Source organism: Triplophysa rosa, linkage group LG15, assembly GCF_024868665.1.
Source record: "Triplophysa rosa linkage group LG15, Trosa_1v2, whole genome shotgun sequence".
Lineage (NCBI taxonomy): Eukaryota > Metazoa > Chordata > Actinopteri > Cypriniformes > Nemacheilidae > Triplophysa > Triplophysa rosa.
In genome coordinates, this window is record NC_079904.1 from 12,834,337 (window position 1) to 12,854,361 (window position 20,025).

The 20,025-nt window shown below is 38.8% G+C and overlaps 2 protein-coding genes across 5 annotated transcripts; one reads left to right on the forward strand and one right to left on the reverse strand.

The window, feature by feature from the left end:
• Positions 1 to 203: 203 nt before the first annotated feature.
• On the forward strand, positions 204 to 9,692 carry dcun1d4 (DCN1, defective in cullin neddylation 1, domain containing 4 (S. cerevisiae)). 3 transcript variants are annotated; one of them, XM_057352905.1, is made up of 11 exons: positions 204 to 297; positions 2,015 to 2,085; positions 3,076 to 3,115; positions 3,305 to 3,392; positions 4,191 to 4,279; positions 4,556 to 4,626; positions 4,713 to 4,804; positions 5,619 to 5,727; positions 6,555 to 6,659; positions 7,320 to 7,422; positions 7,527 to 9,692. In XM_057352905.1, the coding sequence occupies exons 1-11, from the start codon at positions 204 to 206 to the stop codon at positions 7,580 to 7,582; spliced, it is 918 nt and encodes a 305-aa protein (XP_057208888.1). In that variant the 3' UTR covers positions 7,583 to 9,692. The 3 variants fall into 3 exon arrangements, with proteins under 3 accessions (XP_057208888.1, XP_057208890.1, XP_057208889.1); XM_057352907.1 differs by lacking the exon at positions 204 to 297 and adding an exon at positions 622 to 738 and having other exon boundaries at positions 7,527 to 9,342; XM_057352906.1 differs by lacking the exon at positions 204 to 297 and adding an exon at positions 1,115 to 1,234 and having other exon boundaries at positions 7,527 to 9,689.
• Positions 9,693 to 9,899: 207 nt separating this feature from the next.
• Positions 9,900 to 19,237, reverse strand: LOC130565816 (uncharacterized). 2 transcript variants are annotated; one of them, XM_057352903.1, is made up of 3 exons: positions 19,110 to 19,237; positions 16,094 to 16,436; positions 9,900 to 15,977 (listed from the first exon to the last, which is right to left on the reverse strand). In XM_057352903.1, the coding sequence occupies exons 2-3, from the start codon at positions 16,146 to 16,148 to the stop codon at positions 10,501 to 10,503; spliced, it is 5,532 nt and encodes a 1,843-aa protein (XP_057208886.1). In that variant the 5' UTR covers positions 16,149 to 16,436; positions 19,110 to 19,237; the 3' UTR covers positions 9,900 to 10,500. The 2 variants fall into 2 exon arrangements, with proteins under 2 accessions (XP_057208886.1, XP_057208885.1); XM_057352902.1 differs by having other exon boundaries at positions 16,094 to 16,987.
• Positions 19,238 to 20,025: the final 788 nt, after the last annotated feature.

A 20,025-nucleotide genomic window follows, 5' to 3' on the forward strand; every position in this document is an offset into this window, starting at 1 on the left:
ACTGATAGGTTCGGACATACTTGTCGGCCAATAATATGCTCTGAGGGGAGGGAGTATAAACAAGCATTAACCAATCCTGTTCATATAAAGACTTGAAACGCACAATTCTCTCTGCGCACTTTATTTGACACGCCTCTCGACCAATCATTCGCGGATATGGGCGTGGCGACCACGATCGTCGTCCACCTAAATCATTTGTGGGCATGTATAATATTGACGTGTCCCGCCCACTGGCCGGTCTGCAGACTCGCACAAATACAGTTGTGTGTTTCATAAAAATGCACTCAGATGCGTCAAGTAAGTACAACAGTAAATTTTCAAAGCTATTCGTATGCTGGCGACCAGTGTTGAAATTTAGGAACAGGTCGACGTGACATTTTGTAACGCTCACGGTTCTCTTTATTGACGCATTTATGAGTAAAGTAGCCGTTACCGGAGAGAGCATACAAATCATTAGATAGACTCTGAGCTTGCTAGCTCTCTCTCTTTGTGTTTGTACTCCGCTGTCTTTGGTGCTTACAAGCGACAGCGACCTTGCAAGTATTATCGCAGGCGTTGCATTTTAGGCTTCTGTGCACGAGTATTTAGACACTTCGTGAAAGCAATCTAAGAGGTATCTGATTCTATATACACAATGCACATATACACTAATTACCTTTAATACCCAAATAATCTACGGGGAACCATCTCTTCACAAGTGGAATGAGCAATGCAAACCCATCGAAAAGCATGTCAAAGGTAATTGTTTTAAACGGGTCAGTTTTTCGAGGAAATGCGGGGGAAAAATACAGGGGCTGAAAATTGTGACGCAGTTGTGTAAAATTTTAGTGCTTGCAAACATGTTGTGTGTGTTTTTGCGCATTACTGTACGCCTGTCCGACATACAAACTACATCTTGACTTGGAAAATGTACGATTATTATAAGAAAATATGTCTTTTTTTGCATAATTTGGGTCGCGTTCATCAGTTGGGGTGAGTGTCAGGAGAGTACCGATTGAAATTGTGATGTGGGGAATTCTGGGAAATGTGGTTTGTTCAGTCGAACCATTTTATTGGCAAACGCAGGCGTTGTATGTCAATTAGACTACATCCCCCAGAAGTCGTGTAGACTCTCCAGATACTTTGTAAAGTCGTTGCAAGTTGTGTGTATATAGTTATATGTTATCTATGTGGCAGATCAGGTCTGAAAATCCTCATTTACAGCGAATACAACAGCTGGGAATGGTTGAAACGTGTAGGTGTTAATTCGTGTATTGCGGTTTCCAAAATGTTTGTTGTTTTTTTACATCTGCTGGTATTTCTGATAACTGCGTCACAGGTTCACAAATAGTCTCATTTTATATCGAGTTTGCTTAAATGTAATGCACTAAAATAGATTCCGGACACTATTTGAAACATATACCTTTGATCATAACTAAATTGATGTTATTTTGGATGCTTTTCTGCTCGAACATGGCTCATATATAAAGGCCTCTACAACGATACTTTATTTTTTAACCCGGATAACGATCATGCATTATGGAATTGTATTTTGTGCGAAATATATCCTATGCATACGTCATTGTCTCTATAGTGAATCATTGCTGGTTTTCCGTTTTTCTGTAACAAATGCATTATACTGTTGATGAGATGAAAACTAATTTTCATGCTCCAAATACATAGTTTACCTCCATCTTAACGGCGAAACCATATTGCATAGTGTAAGGAAAATTGTTCTCTCTAAAACGACAAACAGAACATTTGAATGCATCCTATAGGCGTGTATATGTTTTATTATACACGCTTTATGATCTCTGATGTCCTCTCCTGTTTCCATCACTCTGCAAGCTGACTGAGCAGATGCTTCTGTCCCCTATTCATAACTTGACATACAGACTAATGAATGTAATAGTGTGTACAACAATACATATATGTTTAACTTCTAAGAGCCCATATACATACTAATCATATAGCTTACATATCTACATATGACTGCCAGGAGTAACAGACATGCATTTCTATATCTTCCTCACAGATTTCCAGCTGAACTCCCATTTGTCCACACTGGCCAGTATCCACAAGATCTACCACACCCTGCACAGGCTGGTGAATATGACCTCCATGCGCTTGCGCATATCATTAGTGCAGGGTTTTAAATGCAAGATCTAAACAAGGAGCATATATACATAGAGGGCTCGTGCCGTCCACGTGTCTGTTTTGCTAATCGCTGTGAGCAGAGAATTGATAGCTGATTCTATCATATCAACGTGATTTGGGTACAACGGGAAAGTCAACAGAGAGTTCACTGATCAACATATGTGCCTTTCAGTCCATACAAAAGTTTACCAATGTGATCATGTGTCACATGTATTGTAATATGTTAATAAAGTCATTAAGTTGATGGAAATACATAGAGGGTTTCTCCTAAAAAAATCTTTACATGTTTGTATATGTGAGTATGCAGTAAGATGTATCGAGCAAAGACATGTGCGTGTGATGCTCGGCCTCCAAACTGTTAAAACATAAAATTTAAGAAAGGAATGATTGGCGTAATTGAAAAAGTTGGTAGATGACGTATCACCCTTGTTAGATTTTACTTACCTTCTATGATAATGTCAAATTGATCTGTTTGGCAGATGTGAAGACGGCTGATGCCGTTGTTGTTGGCATATTATGAGATAAGAGTGCCCTATTCCAGCCATTCCCTTGTTAGGCATCAGTTATTGTTCATCTTATATTAAGATGCAAGAGTTGACAGTGCTGTGTTGTACACAACTGTCAAGCATTGAATGACATTGTGCGATGGGGCAATTTGGCTCGACGAGAGATTCAGACGGTCAATCGTGTACTGCCGGTTTGATCAAAACAGTCATTTACTTAAATAACTACCTCCATAACCCTGATTCTGACCGAATTGTGCTCTCCATGAGCTTATTTCCAGAACCCTCCTCCACAACATCTTCTCTGTGAGAAAGCTGCTCTCACAGTTTATGTAAACGTTACATGCTTAGGAAAATAAGACTGTTCTGCTGCATCGTGTTGCTTGAGTGAGCGAGATGAGTGAGTGTGTTGAAAGCAGTTTCTTTCTCTCTGTAGAACCTGACAGAAGACGTCGGCCCAGAGACCCACGGCTCAGGTAGTGACCTCACATCTAACTGGCATGTCCTTCATCTTTCCAGTATGTAATCTAATAATACTATGCAAATTCTCTGTAGCAAGAATTTGTTTAATTGTCACCGTAGCCAGCTGCAACCACAACACCACATCTGATGTTAACTACAAGAGAGGAACTTTTTTCATCTTTGTATTTTCTGTCTTTCTCCAGCCTGCTGCTCCAGAGCCATGCCCCCCAGGAAAAAGAGAAGACCCACTGCTGGAGATGACTTGTCTGCCAAGAAGAGCCGACAGGACAAGTATGTCCCAAAGCCTGTTAATCACCCATTCATTCATCTTTCTAGCGTTTAATTTTCATCTTCATTTTTCCCTTCTGTCTGTCTCTTGACCTTCCTCTCATTCACCTATTCTTCCACACACTCATGCTGCCATCATCTACACAGCATTTGATTCATGGCTAAATTTTTAATTCAAATTTAACAGAAATTGTGATAAGCTGTGACAAGTTATATACTCTGCGGTGGTGCATTAGAAGCATTTTTAACTTTTGATTTTTTTGCTAGTATTTATTTGCTATACAAATCTTGCTTTGGTGGTTTTAAAGACTGTTGGATTAAATAGTTGGATTCATTGTCAAGTGTACAGTAAGCACAATGTGTACTAAAAGGGACCTTAAATCATTTTCACTCAAGTTAAATTTTTAGCCATGGTATCAAAATAGCAAAAATGCTAAATGGGGTTTGTTTTGCAGATCAATTTTATGATAATCACTTTTTTGTGTTTATCTACTGAGGCACTGATAGTAATGGTAATTTAAAAATATTAATAAAAATTGCAGTGCAGTTTTAAAGAACCGGGACCACTTGTGCTGACAGAGAGCTAATGTGTTTTATTTCCATTTGAATTCATACTGACATGGCTCTTTCCACGCCCTCAAAACCAAGCTTACATATTCACACCTGTCAACCGCTCCATTGGAGCTTTGTCTAGTGTGTAGGTGCCTAGAACGTGTATACGTGTGCGTGTGTGTGTGTGTGTGTGTGCGTGTGTTTGTGTGTATTTATGGCCTTTGCGCACTTCTGCTTATTTCTTTATAGTGTTTACAGAAAGCAGGAGACTTTACAAATCCAGGAGGCTGAGGCTTTCTCTAGCAAGAGATGTCTGGAGTGGTTCTATGAATATGCAGGTACAGGCCCAAATTTGTAAGTTTTTGTCATCATGTTATGGATGAGTGGTTTTCAAACTGTTTTTTTTTGGAAACCATGAGAAACGTAGTGGTTTTCAGATTATTACTTTCTCAGAAAATTACTTATTGGAAAGATTGTAATTAGGGTGCAGTAAGATCATAAAATAGTTGATTGACAGATTTTTCCAAGCTGTTTTTAAAAAACTATTTTAAAATGATGTTAATAATTTTTATATCATAAAAATGTGATCAGACACGAAATTGTGTGTGTTTCAGAGTGTGATGATGTGGTGGGACCAGAGGGGATGGAGAAATTCTGTGAAGACATTGGAGTGGAACCAGAAAATGTAAGAAGCTCATCTGATTTTTATTTGTATTTTAATCTGACTTTCTTTTCCATCAGTGGTAATTGTACTGTAATGTTTGTATGCAGGTGGTGATGCTGGTATTGGCCTGGAAGCTTGATGCACAGAGTATGGGTTACTTCACTTTACAGGAGTGGCTCAAGGGAATGGGCTCATTGCAGTATGTTTGGCTAAATATGAACACAACATCCCTTCTTCTGTGTAACACACATGTAGTTTTATTAACGCTGTGTTGCTAAATGCATTGGGTGATTATCTGGCATAAAACATAAAAAAGAAGGCGATGGCATTAAATTAAACTTGATATGTCACCCTGGACAACAAAACCAGTCATAATTTTTCCAAATTGGATTTTTACATCATCTGAAAGTTGAATAAATAAGCTTTCTATGTATTGTTTGTCAGGATAAGACAAAATTGGGTTGAGATATAACTATTTAAAACTCTGGAATCTGGGGGTGCAAAAAATAAAAATATTGAGAAAATGGCCTTTGACTTTGTTAATCAGAAGTGCTGTAGCAGGCCGTTGCTAAGAAGAAATAGGTCTTTTGGCTAACTGCTGTAATGACGTGGAGAACCCAAAAGCTGAAATTCTAAGTAATTCTCAAAGAGCGGGCATTTTGTCAGCGATTTTGCTGCAGCCACTCACAAAACTAAAGTTTTGATATATTTATGGTAGGACATTTGCTAAATATCTAAATGGAAGATTGTCTTGAATTAAAATCTTAATTATTTTTGGCATAAAAGAAAAATCAACAATTTTGACCCATACAATGTATTATTGGCTATTGCCATATATACCCTTGCTAATTATGACTTGTTTTTTTGGTCACATATATTGTTATAAATTAAACCATTTTAATGCTGTTGCTACAATGTCACATTACAATGTAACACAGTTTTGAGAACATTAAAAATTTTAGTTTTGCTACACTCCCAACCTTCTCTTTTCCTTCTCTTCCTTCTTTATGCAGGTGTGACTCTACTGAAAAACTCAGGAACTCCTTAGACTACCTGAGGTCTGTCCTCAACGACGCCACCAGTTTCAAGCTCATTTACCGATATGCCTTCGACTTTGCCAGGGTAAGCGTGTGTGCATTAGGACAGATGATTGATGAACACCAATTATCCTCCGCTGCACTACTAACATCACTGTGTTTGGTTTAATGGTTGCCTGTGGGTGTACATCTGGGTCCGTTTTGTTTCATTGGTTTTCATGTGCAGTGGACAAGCTCGAGATTTTGGGAGATGCTGCTATTTTGGGTTTCTCCGTCTCTTTGTCTGCTCAGCCAAAGCATTTCTTGTTCTGATAGTTGATTTATCATTTTTCTGTTGTCTTGGTATGAGTTGTGAAGTGAATGGAGCTTTGCTGATCGAGCCTTTTACTGGAGCCATTCGATAGGGCCAATAAAGTGGAGGAGACAAATAAATAGCTTGTGGCAATCTTGAATGGATAATGTTACGTTTATAGATAAAACAGAGTTGTTAATATCTGGACTCATCCTGTATTGACCATTAAACCCACTCTTCATCAGTAATGCTGCATTTCATGGTCGCTGTGCAAAAGGTTTTGAGATTGGAATCCAGTTTAATATTCTGGTTACCTTTTCTTTTACAAACTGGACACAGAGAAATTGACAAGTGCTGTTAATGTCATGCAGGGTTTACGTGCTGTACTGTAAGGCATGTGAGACAATGACAGAGAAATTTGAGATGTTAAACACACACCATATACTACATATAAAACAGCAGGTTATGACTATAGTCTCTGTAAGCACAGAGTCTTCCATGAGCAAACATACGGAATTTCTTTGGCTTTCCAGTTTGTTTACAGATCGATTCCCCTCCACCAATATTTTTATTGCCATTACTATGAATGTTTTGTCATAATAATTTCTCCCCCCTTGCAGGAGAAGGATCAGAGGAGTTTAGACTTGAATACTGCCAAGTGCATGCTGGGACTTCTGCTTGGGAAGACCTGGCCACTGTTTCCAGTGTTTAACCAGTTTCTAGAAGTAAATATTAATTCATTTTAATTCTTCTACCCTAGCAGTCAAAAGTTTGAACACACTTATTTATTCTTTTCTAATATTAACTGTGATCAAGTTGTAAATGAAAATGATATAATTCTCTTTCTGTGTGTGTGCAATTTGATAGTGACCAAAGAATATGTTATACAAATCAAATATATTTGAGCCTCCTCAAAGCCTCAACGCTTTCCTAGATTAGGACAGAATACTGAATCGCTCAACCAACTTCATGAGTTAAAAAAAAACTAATTTTATGCTGTGCTTCATTCATCGCTTTAACACTATTAATACTTGGAAATAAGGTTTTGTGTATTGTGCTCAATATTTCTTAAGGCAAAATATGAATTGCTCCCGTATTTCCAAGACTATGAATAAAAGCGTCTGCTTAATGAATAAATGTAAATGTAAAGTTGGACTTGTTATCTGTTTTTTTTCCATTCCAACTCATCCATAAGTCAGTTAATCAAAATGTTTTTTTGAAATCATGCAAAACTAATTTAGTCAAGTGTGTCCAATCTTTGACTGGTAACATGCACAAATATTTGCACATGTATAAAGACATATTTTAGGTCATAAGTACATTATTTTGTCATTTTTACTGTAATATATTTCTTATTGACATCCTTTTCCCTTTTCCTCCCACAGCAATCAAAGTATAAGGTTATAAATAAAGATCAATGGTGCAATGTTCTAGAATTCAGTAGGACTATCAACCTTGACCTCAGTAACTATGACGAGGATGGGGCTTGTAAGTATAAGCACACACACTTAAACATTTCTTTATACCTATAAATACTGTACATTCTCGAATAGATTTGCACATTGTACATTCATGCGATTGTCTCTGTTCAGGGCCAGTGCTGTTGGATGAGTTTGTGGAATGGTATAAAGACAGAGAAATGTCGTAGCGACGACTTCCCCGTTCACCTCCATCACCAACTAGAAATCAATCGGCAACAATCACCACGACAATGACGACAGAAACCGCTTTGAAACAAACATCTAGAAAACAAAGTACAAATGAAAACCGAAGTGTTTGGGACACTGTTGGTGGCCCCTGGCAGTGAGGGCCAAGCGTACGAGTGTTTGCATATAATGTAATTAATGCACATGTTTGTATGTTGCCCTTTTAGCCAGGGCCATAGGAGGGTCACTGGTGGTTGTGTGTTGGAGAAACAACATTCCACCAACTTCACCTAGCCCCTCTAGCCCACATTGCATTGTGGGCAAGCACACGGCCAGCTTTTGGGCCGCCTTCCCACCCCACTGTGATGTTTCATATTGCTGTGAATGTTTCCATAGGCTCTTGTGCGGAGGATGCATAAGGCAGGATAGATAAAACGCCAATATCGTCTGAGGTCTTAAGAAAGGAAGGAAAAATTTAGAACATCTGCTTGACTGTTTATTGAAGTAACCTTTGAGAGTGTCGCTCTGCTGATGTGGTCCAAACACTGTTTACTATGGTTTGCATGTTGGAAGATGAGGACAGTCAGAACATGCTACCATAGCTATATAGTGACCTTTGCCATTCTTTTTTTAGTCCTGTGTTACCGGACACTACAGGACAGTTATGAACTAGGCATGAAATATCGATGCACAGTGTGTGGCGTACAGATAAGAAATGGAACGGTACCATTGCATAGGGAGCAAAAAAAACAGTGTAAACTTCACCCACTTGTTCTAGACCAATCTGTCATCTGTGCTCCATACCTGCTATCTTTGATCTGAAAGAGCATGGGAAGCGTGTTCAGATGTGCTATGGGAATGTGGTCAGGTGCTAAGGTTTAGTCACAAAGTGAGTGTATGTCTTCCCTTTTAAAATCTACTGTACGTAGAGGCCAGTGTTCATTTTCTTCCCAAACAACATGCACACCTAGGTAGATATGGCCGTTTTGCCAAAGAGTGCAAGCAGATTCTTAAAGGGACTGCTGTTTATATTCACTGTGTCACTTGATCGTGCATCGGATTACATTTCATTGGTCCATGATCACACTTTTAGCAATGTAACTACACTGGACATGTCGAAGTAAAAATAAAAGATAGGAAACAAGAAAGCGGTTAAAGTGCACTTTTGATTTCTGTGATAAATTGTCACAATAATTAAATAGAAAATGTCCTGCCTCCAAGCGCCGACGGTTCTCTGGACACACCCTCTTCCACAGATCTTGTGGACAAATGTGATCACCTTAACCCATAGTGACCAATGCCTAGCTAACTATTTAACGTTCTAGTTATGTTTGTAAAACTGTTAAGTTTTGTCTATGGCTGTGGCGTGAAGCTTACTTGCCACCCGAACAAGAAAAAAGCATGCATGCATTCTGCAATTAGAGCCGTCTTTGTGAACGAATGAGATTTTCCTTTTGCTTGTTTTTTTTTTTTTTACAGGTATTTGTAGACGTACTTTTTTGTGCTTAATTTTGTTATCTGCAGTCACGCAGTCCTAACGCTTTATGAGAAACATGATTGTGTGATGGTGTTTAGAGCTTAAACACACCTGTAACCTCATATGTTGAGATGTTCCACTCTGCATTGCCTATTCCACCATCTCCACCAAGTGCTAAACTACCATCTAACTCCAGAATCTACAAATCCATGACTTTTTAGTTTGTTTGAAGGTTCATGTAATAAAAAAAATTGAAGTACATACATTTAAATAATTGTCAACCTTCATTTAAATGTAACCAGGAAACAACTGTTACCCACAAAGTCAAGATGTGTGTTTAATTCGTTTTTCGAAGGTTAGAGGTTGCTCGTCCTAAATGATTTTATAAGTACAAAGTGCACCCACCCAGTATCTGAGGAATTAGCAGTCTATGTATGCTGTGCATGCTGGTCACAATCCATCTGGATAGTATCTTTGGACACACACCACAGTCTCATTCATCTGCACCTGTTTGTGCCTGAGGGAGATTTATGAAGGATTTGAACTTATCAGAGTTTCTGTATGTGGTTATGACTGTTGCTTTTGTTGGGGTAGTATGTAATGCAGAGGGTTGATTCTCATCTGACTGTATATATGTATGGATGTGTGTGTACATGTGTCTGTTTCAACCTCTCTACATTCTCTATATATATAAAGGGGTTTATTAACGAAACATGTAGTAGTAATTTTAACCTGTTCTGAATTTATATTTTGTGAAGAAAGGAAATTACACTAGCTATTTGGAAGTGTCCAATTGGGGATGAATCAATCAAAAATGAAAATAATGTTATCAATAACATTTCAAACCTGTATGGACTTCTGCAGGTGAGTAAATGATGACGGAATTTTCATTTTTGGGTGAACTATCCCTTTAATTCATTATCTGTTTAGTGGTTGACAGATTTAGATTTTTTTGACAAATGTTGACTACAAATTTATTACCCTCATGATTTATTTATTTTAATCTTTACTGCAAAAATTGACAAAATGTGTTTATAGTTATTATCATTCTTGCATAACTCATTCTTATGTAAGTTTATACTCTTTTATTAATATTTAATACGCTCTTAATGCCATAGAACCATTTATGTTTGCCCAAAGAACCATAACTTACTTTTTTATAAACTACAGAACACGATTTCCACTACAAATGACATTTTGTGGAACAGAAAGGTTCTTTGGATGTAAAAGGTTCCTTATGGAACCATACATTCAAAAATGGTTATTCTGTGGCATTGTGAAGCACAAAACGAGAATACAGAGTGTACAGAACATATGAAATTCAGACAGTTTAGCATAATAGATAAACTATATCAAGTGTATTTACAGTACAGTCCCACTCCAACACTCCTTAGCTATACAAAGCCTGCATTTTAAGGATTCATTTACATTACATTCTTAAATCTAAATTAAAAATTCTTTATATTTTGTATTTACAGAGTCTACCGGTGACTTGGATCTGTGTGCTGAGATATTCTTAGTTTTAAGACCCTGCAAAACCGGGACTTCAGCTACTTCTGAGCGTCTGTATGCGACTGTATTTGCTGTTGATGCACTGCCATAATCCACCTGTGAGCCACCATCCTGCTTGATACCCTCTTGTGTGGTGGAGGACAGAGAGGTAATGCCAAACTCTTCCATTGCCTTTCTTCTTTGCTGAAGTAATCGCCTCCGTTCTTGCCTTTGACGCACCTCAGAATTTTCTCTTAGATACTCTCTGGCATCCTCTAGTTCTTGGTAGGAAGGTGGGTGTGTTTGTGGAACTGCTGGTGGATTGTTTTGTGGGGGTGGTACATCCATAACCACATGTCCAACTAAATCTCTGCTGGTGCTGGAGAAGTAACCTGACTTCTTCAATTCTGGTTTTAGTCCAGTCTGTTCTACTATATACTGTTTTGTTGTGATGTTGTGTTTGTAAGGGAATGCAGACATCAGTGAATCAGATCCAGTCTTTCTTACCAGAGCAGATCCTTTTTTCAGTGAGCCAGGAGGGGATGCCTCAGATGATGAACTGGACCATCTTGTTTCTACACCTGCCTTTGCTTTAGGTGTAGAGTATGTTTTTATTGAAGTCATAGATAACTTGTTGAGTGCTGTGTTGAGTTTGATATCCTCAACTGAGGAGTTGTCAGGGAAAGAGGGGTCATGTTGTTTGAACTCAATGTATCTTTTCACCTTTGGTGGCTGACTAAAAGAGGCCCCAATTTGTCTGTATGACATATTACCATCATTTCTAGATGGTTTAACATCTTCCTCAGATGAAGTACTTGACTTCCTCATTTCTTGAATTCTCCCAGACATTCCAACACTTTGAGAAGTGGATGAATGAGCAGGGAAATGTTGTTCTGGCTGTGTAAAATGAATATATCTTCTGACCTTTGGTATTCTATCAAGATATATTCCTGTTTGCCCTCTAAAATTGTCTTCCGTAGCAGTTAATGTGATATCGTCCTCAGATGAAGTGCTCAGTCTCCTTGATTCTGTTGTGTTCTCACTGGTGGCTGGTTGTACATCATTCTTAGCTGATTTGGTTTCTGTCACCTTTATGGATTTTACAGACGGCAGACCCAGGGAATCTTCAGATTGTGTGAATTTAACGTATCTCTTTACTTTTGGGATTTTTACAAAGGATTCACCTGTTTTTCTAGTCATATTATCATCATTAGTAGATAGTTTGACATCCTCAGATGAAGTGCTTGATTTTCTTGTTTCATGAACTACAACAGATTTGTTGACTCTTTGAGAAGTTGTCGATGGAGCAGGGAACTGATTTTCAGGCTGTGTGAAATTAATATATCTCTTAACTTTTGGTATTCTGTCAAGAGATGCTCCCGTTTGCCCAAAGAAATTGCCTTCTTGAGCAGTTGGTACATCGTCATCTTCAGATAAAGTGGTCAGTTTCCTTGATTCTACTTTTGTTATATTCTCAGGTAATGTATTCAAGGTAGTAGTGGGTGGTACAACTGAGAGATAAGGCACATGTTGTTTAAATAGAAGATTTCTCTTTACTTGTGGTAGTCTTTCTAAAGAAACGCCTGTTTGGCCAAAGAATTCCCTTTCCTTTGGTGTAGGACTGACTTCATCTTCAGATAAGCTGCTGGACTGCGAAGATTGTAACACTGCTCCAGTTGTGGCCTCAGTTTTTGTTGAAGGACTGGATACTGACAGAGTTGGGGAAGTAGGTTCCAACTGTTTAAATGCAATATATCTCTTCACCTTTGAAACTCTCTCAGAAGATACACCTATTTTCCGTTCTTCCCCAGGTGTCAGTTTTCCTTCATCCTCAGATGATGATGTGCTTGATCTTCTTGCTTCCACCATAACCTTTTTATTGATTGAGGAAAGTGGTGGTTTTTGAGTTTGAGAAAGAGGTTCAGACTGCTTAAAATGAATGTATCTTTTTACTTTTGGAATTTTTTCAACAGATACCTTGGCTTGTGTTAAGTAACTGGCTTCCCCAGGGGATGCATCAACTTTAGCTTCTGTTTTCATCTCTATCTCAGGTGTGACATTTTTCTTTGTTGAGGATTGAGACAATGATGGCCGATTTGAGGAAGGAGGTTTGAACTGTGTAAATTCAATGTACTGATTAACCTTTGGTACTGTATCAAGATACACACCTATTTGCCCAAAGAAATTGTCTCCTTCAGGATCAGATTCGACATTTGACTTGACAGGTGTGCTTGAACTTTTCTCCACCACTTCTTCTTCAGATGATGATGAACTTGACCTCCTGGTAACAGGTGGTGCCACTACTTTTGGTGGAATGCTTTGTTTTCTGACTTGATGTGTCGTTGAAGATGGTTCAGTGCGTGAGAATTCAATGTATCTTTTTACTTTAGGAAGTCCGTAGAAGTTTTCACCTTCAGTAGATTTGACATCATCCTCAGATGAGGAACTAGATCTCCTTGACTCAGTCTTTGCTATCAAGTCAGCTGTGACAACCCCGGTGGTTGAAGGAGGAGATGACAGTTGGGCTTTATAATGAGGAGCAGAATGAGAAAACTGAAGGTATCTCTTGACTTTAGGTAGGTGATCATGCGATAAACTCTTTCTCAAGATAATGTGCTCTTCATGCTGAGAACTGATACTGCCTCCCTCAGATGAGGAACTTGAGCTGGATTTTCTAGATTTGAATTCTGCCCTTTCCTCGTGTGTGTTTCCTCTCTTGTCTGCAGGACAAGATGAGAATTGGTCTGGTGATTGAGGATCAGAGATAGTAAACGCAAGTGATTTTGTAGGTCTTTTTAACTGATCAAAAGACAATCCAATATCGGCAAAGAAACTGTCCTCTTTGGTGGTTTGTTGGACCGTGTCCTCAGTTAACTTGGAGTGTGTTTTGTAAGACAGATCAAGAGCTTCTCCAGTTGACCCAGTTTCATTTTCACGCCTGTTAAATAATCTAGTACCTAACAGTTTTAGTCTTGCTAGACCTTTAAGTTGTTTCTTCTCAAGTACATCTGTGCTGCTGGAGGAGTTATCAAAGTCAATGTTAAGCACTGTATCTGTATTTTTGTCTGAAGTGACGAGTTCTCTTTTAATCTCAGGTTCTGTTTTAAACTCTAGTTTTCTTGGGAATGCTAAAAATGTATCTTCATCCTCACTGGAACTCTCACTACTTGATCGATCAGTGTCACAGTCTCTGTTTAGTGTGCTTTGATTTATCCTATAGGTAGGATGCACATGGTATAGTGGCAGTCCATCAGGACTGAAATTTGATGGATTTCTCTGATCAGTCAGAGGTATTTGTCCCAATATATCAACCTTTGTCGTGGCCTCAATTTTAGGTGAAGGACTGGAAACTGACAGATTTGGAGATGAAGGTTCAAATTGCTTAAATGTAATGTATCTTTTTACTTTTGGAAGTCCATCAGAGGACATACCTCTTTTTCCGAAGAATTTATCTTCCTCAAAGGTCAGTTTTCCTTCATCCTCAGATGATGATGTGCTAGATCTTCTTGCCTCCACCCTAACATCTTTACTGATTGAGGAAGGTGATGGTGTAAGAATTGGAGAAAGAGGTTTGAATTGCTTAAAATGAATGTATCTTTTTACTTTTGGAATTTCTTCAACAGATACCTTGACTTGTGTTAAGTAACTAAAGTCAACTTTAGCTTCTGTTTTCACCTCTATCTCAGGTGCGACATTCTTTTTTGTTGAGGAAGGAGACAATGATGGCAGAGATGAGGATTGAGGTTTGGACTGTTTAAATTGAACATATCGCTTAACCTTTGGAACGGCATCGACAGACACATTTGCCCAGCTACCAAATACACCTTCACTTATCTTCGGAGTGTCATCAATATGCATACCCTCATCAACACTTTCTTCATGAGTAAAAGTCAAATGTATGTCTGATGGGTCCAAGGTGATGGTCTCTTGTCTGATAAAAATACCAGCACCAGGTTGTGACTTGTCATCTCTAGTGGCATTTTCAGGAGTCCAGTCTGAATCTGTTTTCCTGTATGATTCCTTTAAGATCTCAGATTGCTCCTGTAATTCTGGATTTACAGTATAACTGTTTGGTCCCTCACTATCATCACTTTTACTCGAACTAGAGGAGCTTAATGTGTCACGCTTCTTTACATCATCAACAGAAACTTCTTTACCAAATGGTATGTCAACCCCAGTCACATGTGAATTAAAGTTTAATTTGAAGGTGGGTGATTCTATGTTGCCTTGCCTCCATGTGTCTTCGTCATCTACCGGGTTCCCTAAAGCAGAGCTGGAGAGATCTCTTTCAGACTCTTCGTTGAAAGAAAAACTCTCTCCACTGTCATTCCATAATTCTGTGTCCAAATCATCAACATTCTGTTCTGTCAAACTTTCTGGCCACCCTGACTCTTTCATAAGTTCTAGAAATGGATCCTCTGTTGTTGTTTTAGTGATAGATACAGTGACAGCAGGAGGGTCAACGCTTTGTTCAATGAATTCCCGAACTTCACCTGAAAAGTTTTCAATCTGAATTTGTCTTGAGTGAGAGGATGATGATGAAGAAGATGATGATGATGATGATTTACTGCTCCGTCTGCTTGGTTGGTAAACATCACCATCAGGAATTGGCTCAAATTCCAGGACTGTGTTTGAGTTGGGTGCCAGTGTTTTATTGTTTGTTACCAAAACATTCACTTCGCCCTCCTGTGTTGAACTGCTGCTGATGCTGTTTGCTCTTCCTCTGTGATGATCCATCTCAGGGGCCTGCTCTCTCCATTCAGACTGTTTATTTTTCTCTATATGCTCATATGCATTCTCAACCTCTGTGTTGCTCTCAGAGGAGCCATCTGAATGGACATCCTCTACGGTGACATAGTAAGGCACGTTACTTCCTTGATCCCCCACTTCTGTGATTTCACCAAATGTAACTCTTGATCCCACTCTTGCGACTCGTTCTTGGTCACCTGCATCAGAATACCCTTCATTCACATATGGCTGAGGCTCTGTGGAAGAAGCTCTAGATGTTGTTGGTGATGGACTGGATTGTTTCTTCGATCGTATTCTCCTCCATAATTTGTCTAAAAGTGGTCTCAAAAGAACACCAAGAATAAAAGCCACAATGAATGTGATGAAGACAGAGAGGCAGACAGCAGTAACAAATTCTGACTGGGTCTTTGTTCCTTGTCGTACCAAAGGGTTATTCCTGGGCACATTTGTATTGTCTTGCTCAACATGTTCATCCTGGATAATTGGTGCTTCTCGCCGTGGTCTGTGGTCACTGGCTTTTGTGTAAACTTGTATATCAAAAACAGATATGTGCTCCCCTTGGAGACCTGAAACACATATATAAAGTCCTTCATGCTGCTCTGTGATGTCCTTAATTAGAAGCTGTGGTTGGGGTTCTGTGACTTGGCCATGTGGGGTCCACCAATGAACTTGCATGGAATCTACAAACAACAATTAACAAATGTAATTAGATTTTATATTCACACTGGTTTTAGAAGTTAATAATAACTATTAAGACTAGAGCAAATCTACGAAATAACAAAAGTAAAATCAACACCTTGACTGTGATTGCGGCAGGAAATTAATATCTGCGCCCCTTCATCCACAAGCATGTTATGATAGCGACCAGATGTGCTGTAGTTATGTGTTGGACAAGTGAGATCTGAGTCTTTCAGATGAAGCAGATCTTTCCCAGCATGCTGCGATGGAGAATCACACACTACTTTCCAGGAATCATCACCCACTTCGGTATCAAAACTTATCCATCTTCTCAAGGCCTTCAAGTTGCAGTCACACGTCCATCTGTTGAAGGAGACGTTCACCAAAGCATTCAGGCTCCGTAAAGACTGGTAGGCAGGAACAGGTATGGTGGCCAGCTGGTTATAGCTCAGATCCAGAACCTGGAATGATCAAGACATTGTGAATGTTTAGTTTCTTGCACAGGTGAATGTTTCTCTTCATATCATCAGGAGCTGCGAGGATTACTTTTGTGTTGCTTCTATCTGCTTTTTTGAGTGTTACAGACAAGGCACCTGTGGACTTGAATCTTATCAATCACCATTTTTAAAATCTGCTGTTCTACTAAAGAAACAGTGTCATAAAAATCGTGGATGGCCTGAGAGTGAGTAAGATAGCTCATTTTTAATTATTCGGTGTACTAATGCTTTAGAAGTTTAAAAACAAATCCAAATTACACGAGGGTATTGGTTTAATTGTAAGTTCCCACTAGGTGGCGCACACTTCCAAACAGGTGAAATTGTGTAATAGTTTTGAGATGTTACCTCCAGCTGTTTCAGGTCAATAAAGGCATGTAAGTGAATGCTTTTGATGCAGTTATGATGGAGATGGAGCTCTTTCAGACTAGTGGAGTTGGTCAAGTCATAAGGCCCTATTGCAGGTATCTGGTTATAAGACAGGTGAAGAATCTGCAGGCACTTCAGGCAGCGCAATCCTTTGAGGAGAAATAACCATAACATATGACATAACAAGCATATAAACTTTATAGTAAAATAGCTACTGTAGTAAACATATTTTGCTTTTAAGAGGCAACTGGGTAATGGATGTCCCACACAAGTCAACAATTCTTCTGTACCCAAGATTAACATTTTAGCTGTACCTTTTCAGCCTTCCCTGCCCTTAACCCCATAAAACATAAACACCTGGTTGCATCATAGCAATACCTAACATAACGCTGCATGGTTACAGTGTAACCCTTTGCAGTTAATGTTGAGTATTGCAGCTAATAGTGTGTCTTTATGACCAATATTTATATACAAAAAAACTAGATACAACACTTTAAATAGATGCAGAACCAACCAGCACATCTGGAAGCTTTGCTCATAACATTTAGACAGCAAAGGCTGTGGTGTATTTGTCAGGGAAAATAGATTTTCTGGGCTATTTTAAGAGCCGTGTTGACTGCTGAGCGAGGGACTGCTGGACATGGGTTTATCAAAGAACAGAGGAGCTGTGCTGTGAATCACAACAAGCTGTAAGACTGAGACACCATCAACTGCCTGTAGGCTTCTGGATTGGGTTCTGTTAAGGCTTTTAATTTAGGTCACCATTTTAAACCTGATTATAGACCTTCTTGTTGGACCTTTAACAAGAAATTTCAAAGCAGACAAGACCCTGCTGAAAATAATATATCTTAGAATAGCCAATAAATAAGTAAAATAGAATTTAAGGTCCGGTTTTACAGACCAGGATTAAGCCTATAGTCCCAGATTAATGTGCATGTTTGAGCTGCTGAATGTCTAACAATCTAGTCATTTGTAACTAAACTGAACGTTTCTTTTAAAAGCCGAACAAAAGAGGAATATTGATTAAACATTAGGCAGTTGTCACAGGCTTATAACAGACTGCACTGTAATACACCTTTGGACACTAGAAACCCATTTGAAAGGGTTAGTCAGAATACAAGGCCATGATAAACATGACTCTGGTATGTGACTTCGATCATTATTACCCCTTTACAACCTGTTATAAGGTACAGGAATGCCAGTGCCCATCCCATATGACTAAATCACAGGTGATTTTTAACCTGAAGGTGGATCCTCTGTTTAAAAGGAATCTAAGAACTCGCAATCGCACTGAGCAAAGTTCTCCTGATGATGCAGTAATTTAACATGGGGTTGGAAATGTGTGTGTGGAAGAGAGAGAGAGAGAGAGAGAGAGAGAGGCCTTTGGTTCACAGAAATGCAAGCTTGAACAGACAAAAGCAATACTTTTAGAGTTTTATAACTAAACCCACACACCATGTATGCATTTAATTCTAAAATTCTCAGCTATGAAGAATGAATGCTGTTACTTGTCATTACACACAGACCCAATGCAAGAGATGTCTATCTTAAACCTGTCTATCTATACAGAATGCATTTTAAAAGGGATAGTTCACCCAAAAATGAAATTCTGTCATCATAACTTGTTCCAGACCTGTTTAACTATGTTCTATTGAACACAAAGGAAGATATTTGGAAGAATGTTAGCAGTTTTCAGTTCTGGGACATCATTGACTAATCCAGTATGTCAATCAAGGAGAAATTCCCACATTTGAACTCTATTAGATATTGTTGACCCAGGCTCTGATTCTGGAGAACTGGAGAATTTATTTTAGTTTCTTTTTTTGGGTGTATTAGCTGGAGCCATCATGTGAATATTTATTAATTATAATAGTTAATAAACTGTAAAGATGTGAATGTCACAAGTAAAACTGTGACATGTAACAAAGCCACTTTGATTTCTAGTTTAATGTGTTTTCCAGGCTGATCTCATGAGAATTCGTAACTATTTTACGAGATGGCTAATTCGTGCGAATCGTAATTCGAAGAAATGCTGAAGCCCCTCCCTTAACCACATCCCTAAACCTAACGTGACTGGGGCGAAAGCAAATCGTACTAAAACGTACGAATGAGAATGTACAAATTCATTGAATTTAGCCATCTTGTAAAATAGTTACAAATAGTGTTGGTTTTTCACAACTATTGCTATTACAGTGAAAATAAGAGGATTAACAACTAATGCTGTGTGGTAAAGTATTACGTTACGTATTGATATTCTTCTGCTGCACATACCCCTTGGTAGATGTTTTAGATGGTTTCTTTCAGCAGACAGCAACTGAAGGTCAGGTGCCCAAGCCCTACATTCCTGCTCTCCACTTGACTGGGTCCTAGTGCCTGATACATTTTTCTTCATATCCAGATCAAGACGCTCCAAAGAATTACTTCCCACCCAGAGGTGCAACAGTCCCTTTAATTTCACATGACCAGAACTGAGAGGTGCCAGAGAACGCAGTGCATTTTGGGATATGTTCAAGGAAACGGCAGTTGCTGGAATGCGTACTGGAGTCTTGGTCAGACCCAAAGAGGAGCAGTTGAGTAGAGGACCTCGCTGACACAGGCAGGGAACGGGACAGGCAAGAGAGGTGGGGAAGGAGTGTGTCGTCCAGAAGTGGAGGAGCAACACGACCACACCAAGAACGGAGCTGTATGCTGACATTATAGTCAGCCCTAAACAGAAGAGACAAATGGTGGATGTTTTAAAATGAAAATATTAATGCATTACATTTACGCATTTTGCAGAAAGCGACTTACATTGCATTATACTATACATTTGTTTATGATTATGTGCATCCCTAGGATTCGAACCCATGACCATGGCGTTGTTAGCGTTATGCTCTAACCACTGAGCTACAGGAAAACATCCTATATTATAGCATTGTTACAACAATATACAATAAAGGACTACTAAAGATCTTTTTATTGAACACTGGTCCATTACTCTGACTACACCACAGAATAAGCATACAAAAATTCATTGATGTGGAGCAATGCCAACTTATTAGCTATTACATACCAATCCTTTGTTTGCCGAAACACAAGTAAAAGTGAAAAAGTATGAAGACATGTTAAAAAGCAAAGTAGAATATGTTCAAAGCGTACCTTTCGATTGTAACAATGCTCTGCTCGGCTCAGGTAATCGTGTGACTGT

Bases quoted from the DNA above. Each gene is read 5' to 3' on its own strand.
- dcun1d4 (XM_057352905.1), top strand. From the start codon at position 204: ATGTATAATATTGACGTGTCCCGCCCACTGGCCGGTCTGCAGACTCGC. The intron at 2,086-3,075 runs GTGAATATGACC...TTCTCTCTGTAG, and splicing joins ACCACACCCTGCACAGGCTG to AACCTGACAGAAGACGTCGG. The intron at 6,660-7,319 runs GTAAATATTAAT...TTCCTCCCACAG, and splicing joins TGTTTAACCAGTTTCTAGAA to CAATCAAAGTATAAGGTTAT.
- LOC130565816 (XM_057352903.1), bottom strand. From the start codon at position 16,148: ATGCTTGTGGATGAAGGGGCGCAGATATTAATTTCCTGCCGCAATCAC. The intron at 15,978-16,093 runs GTGTTGATTTTA...TGTTGTTTGTAG, and splicing joins CTGCCGCAATCACAGTCAAG to ATTCCATGCAAGTTCATTGG.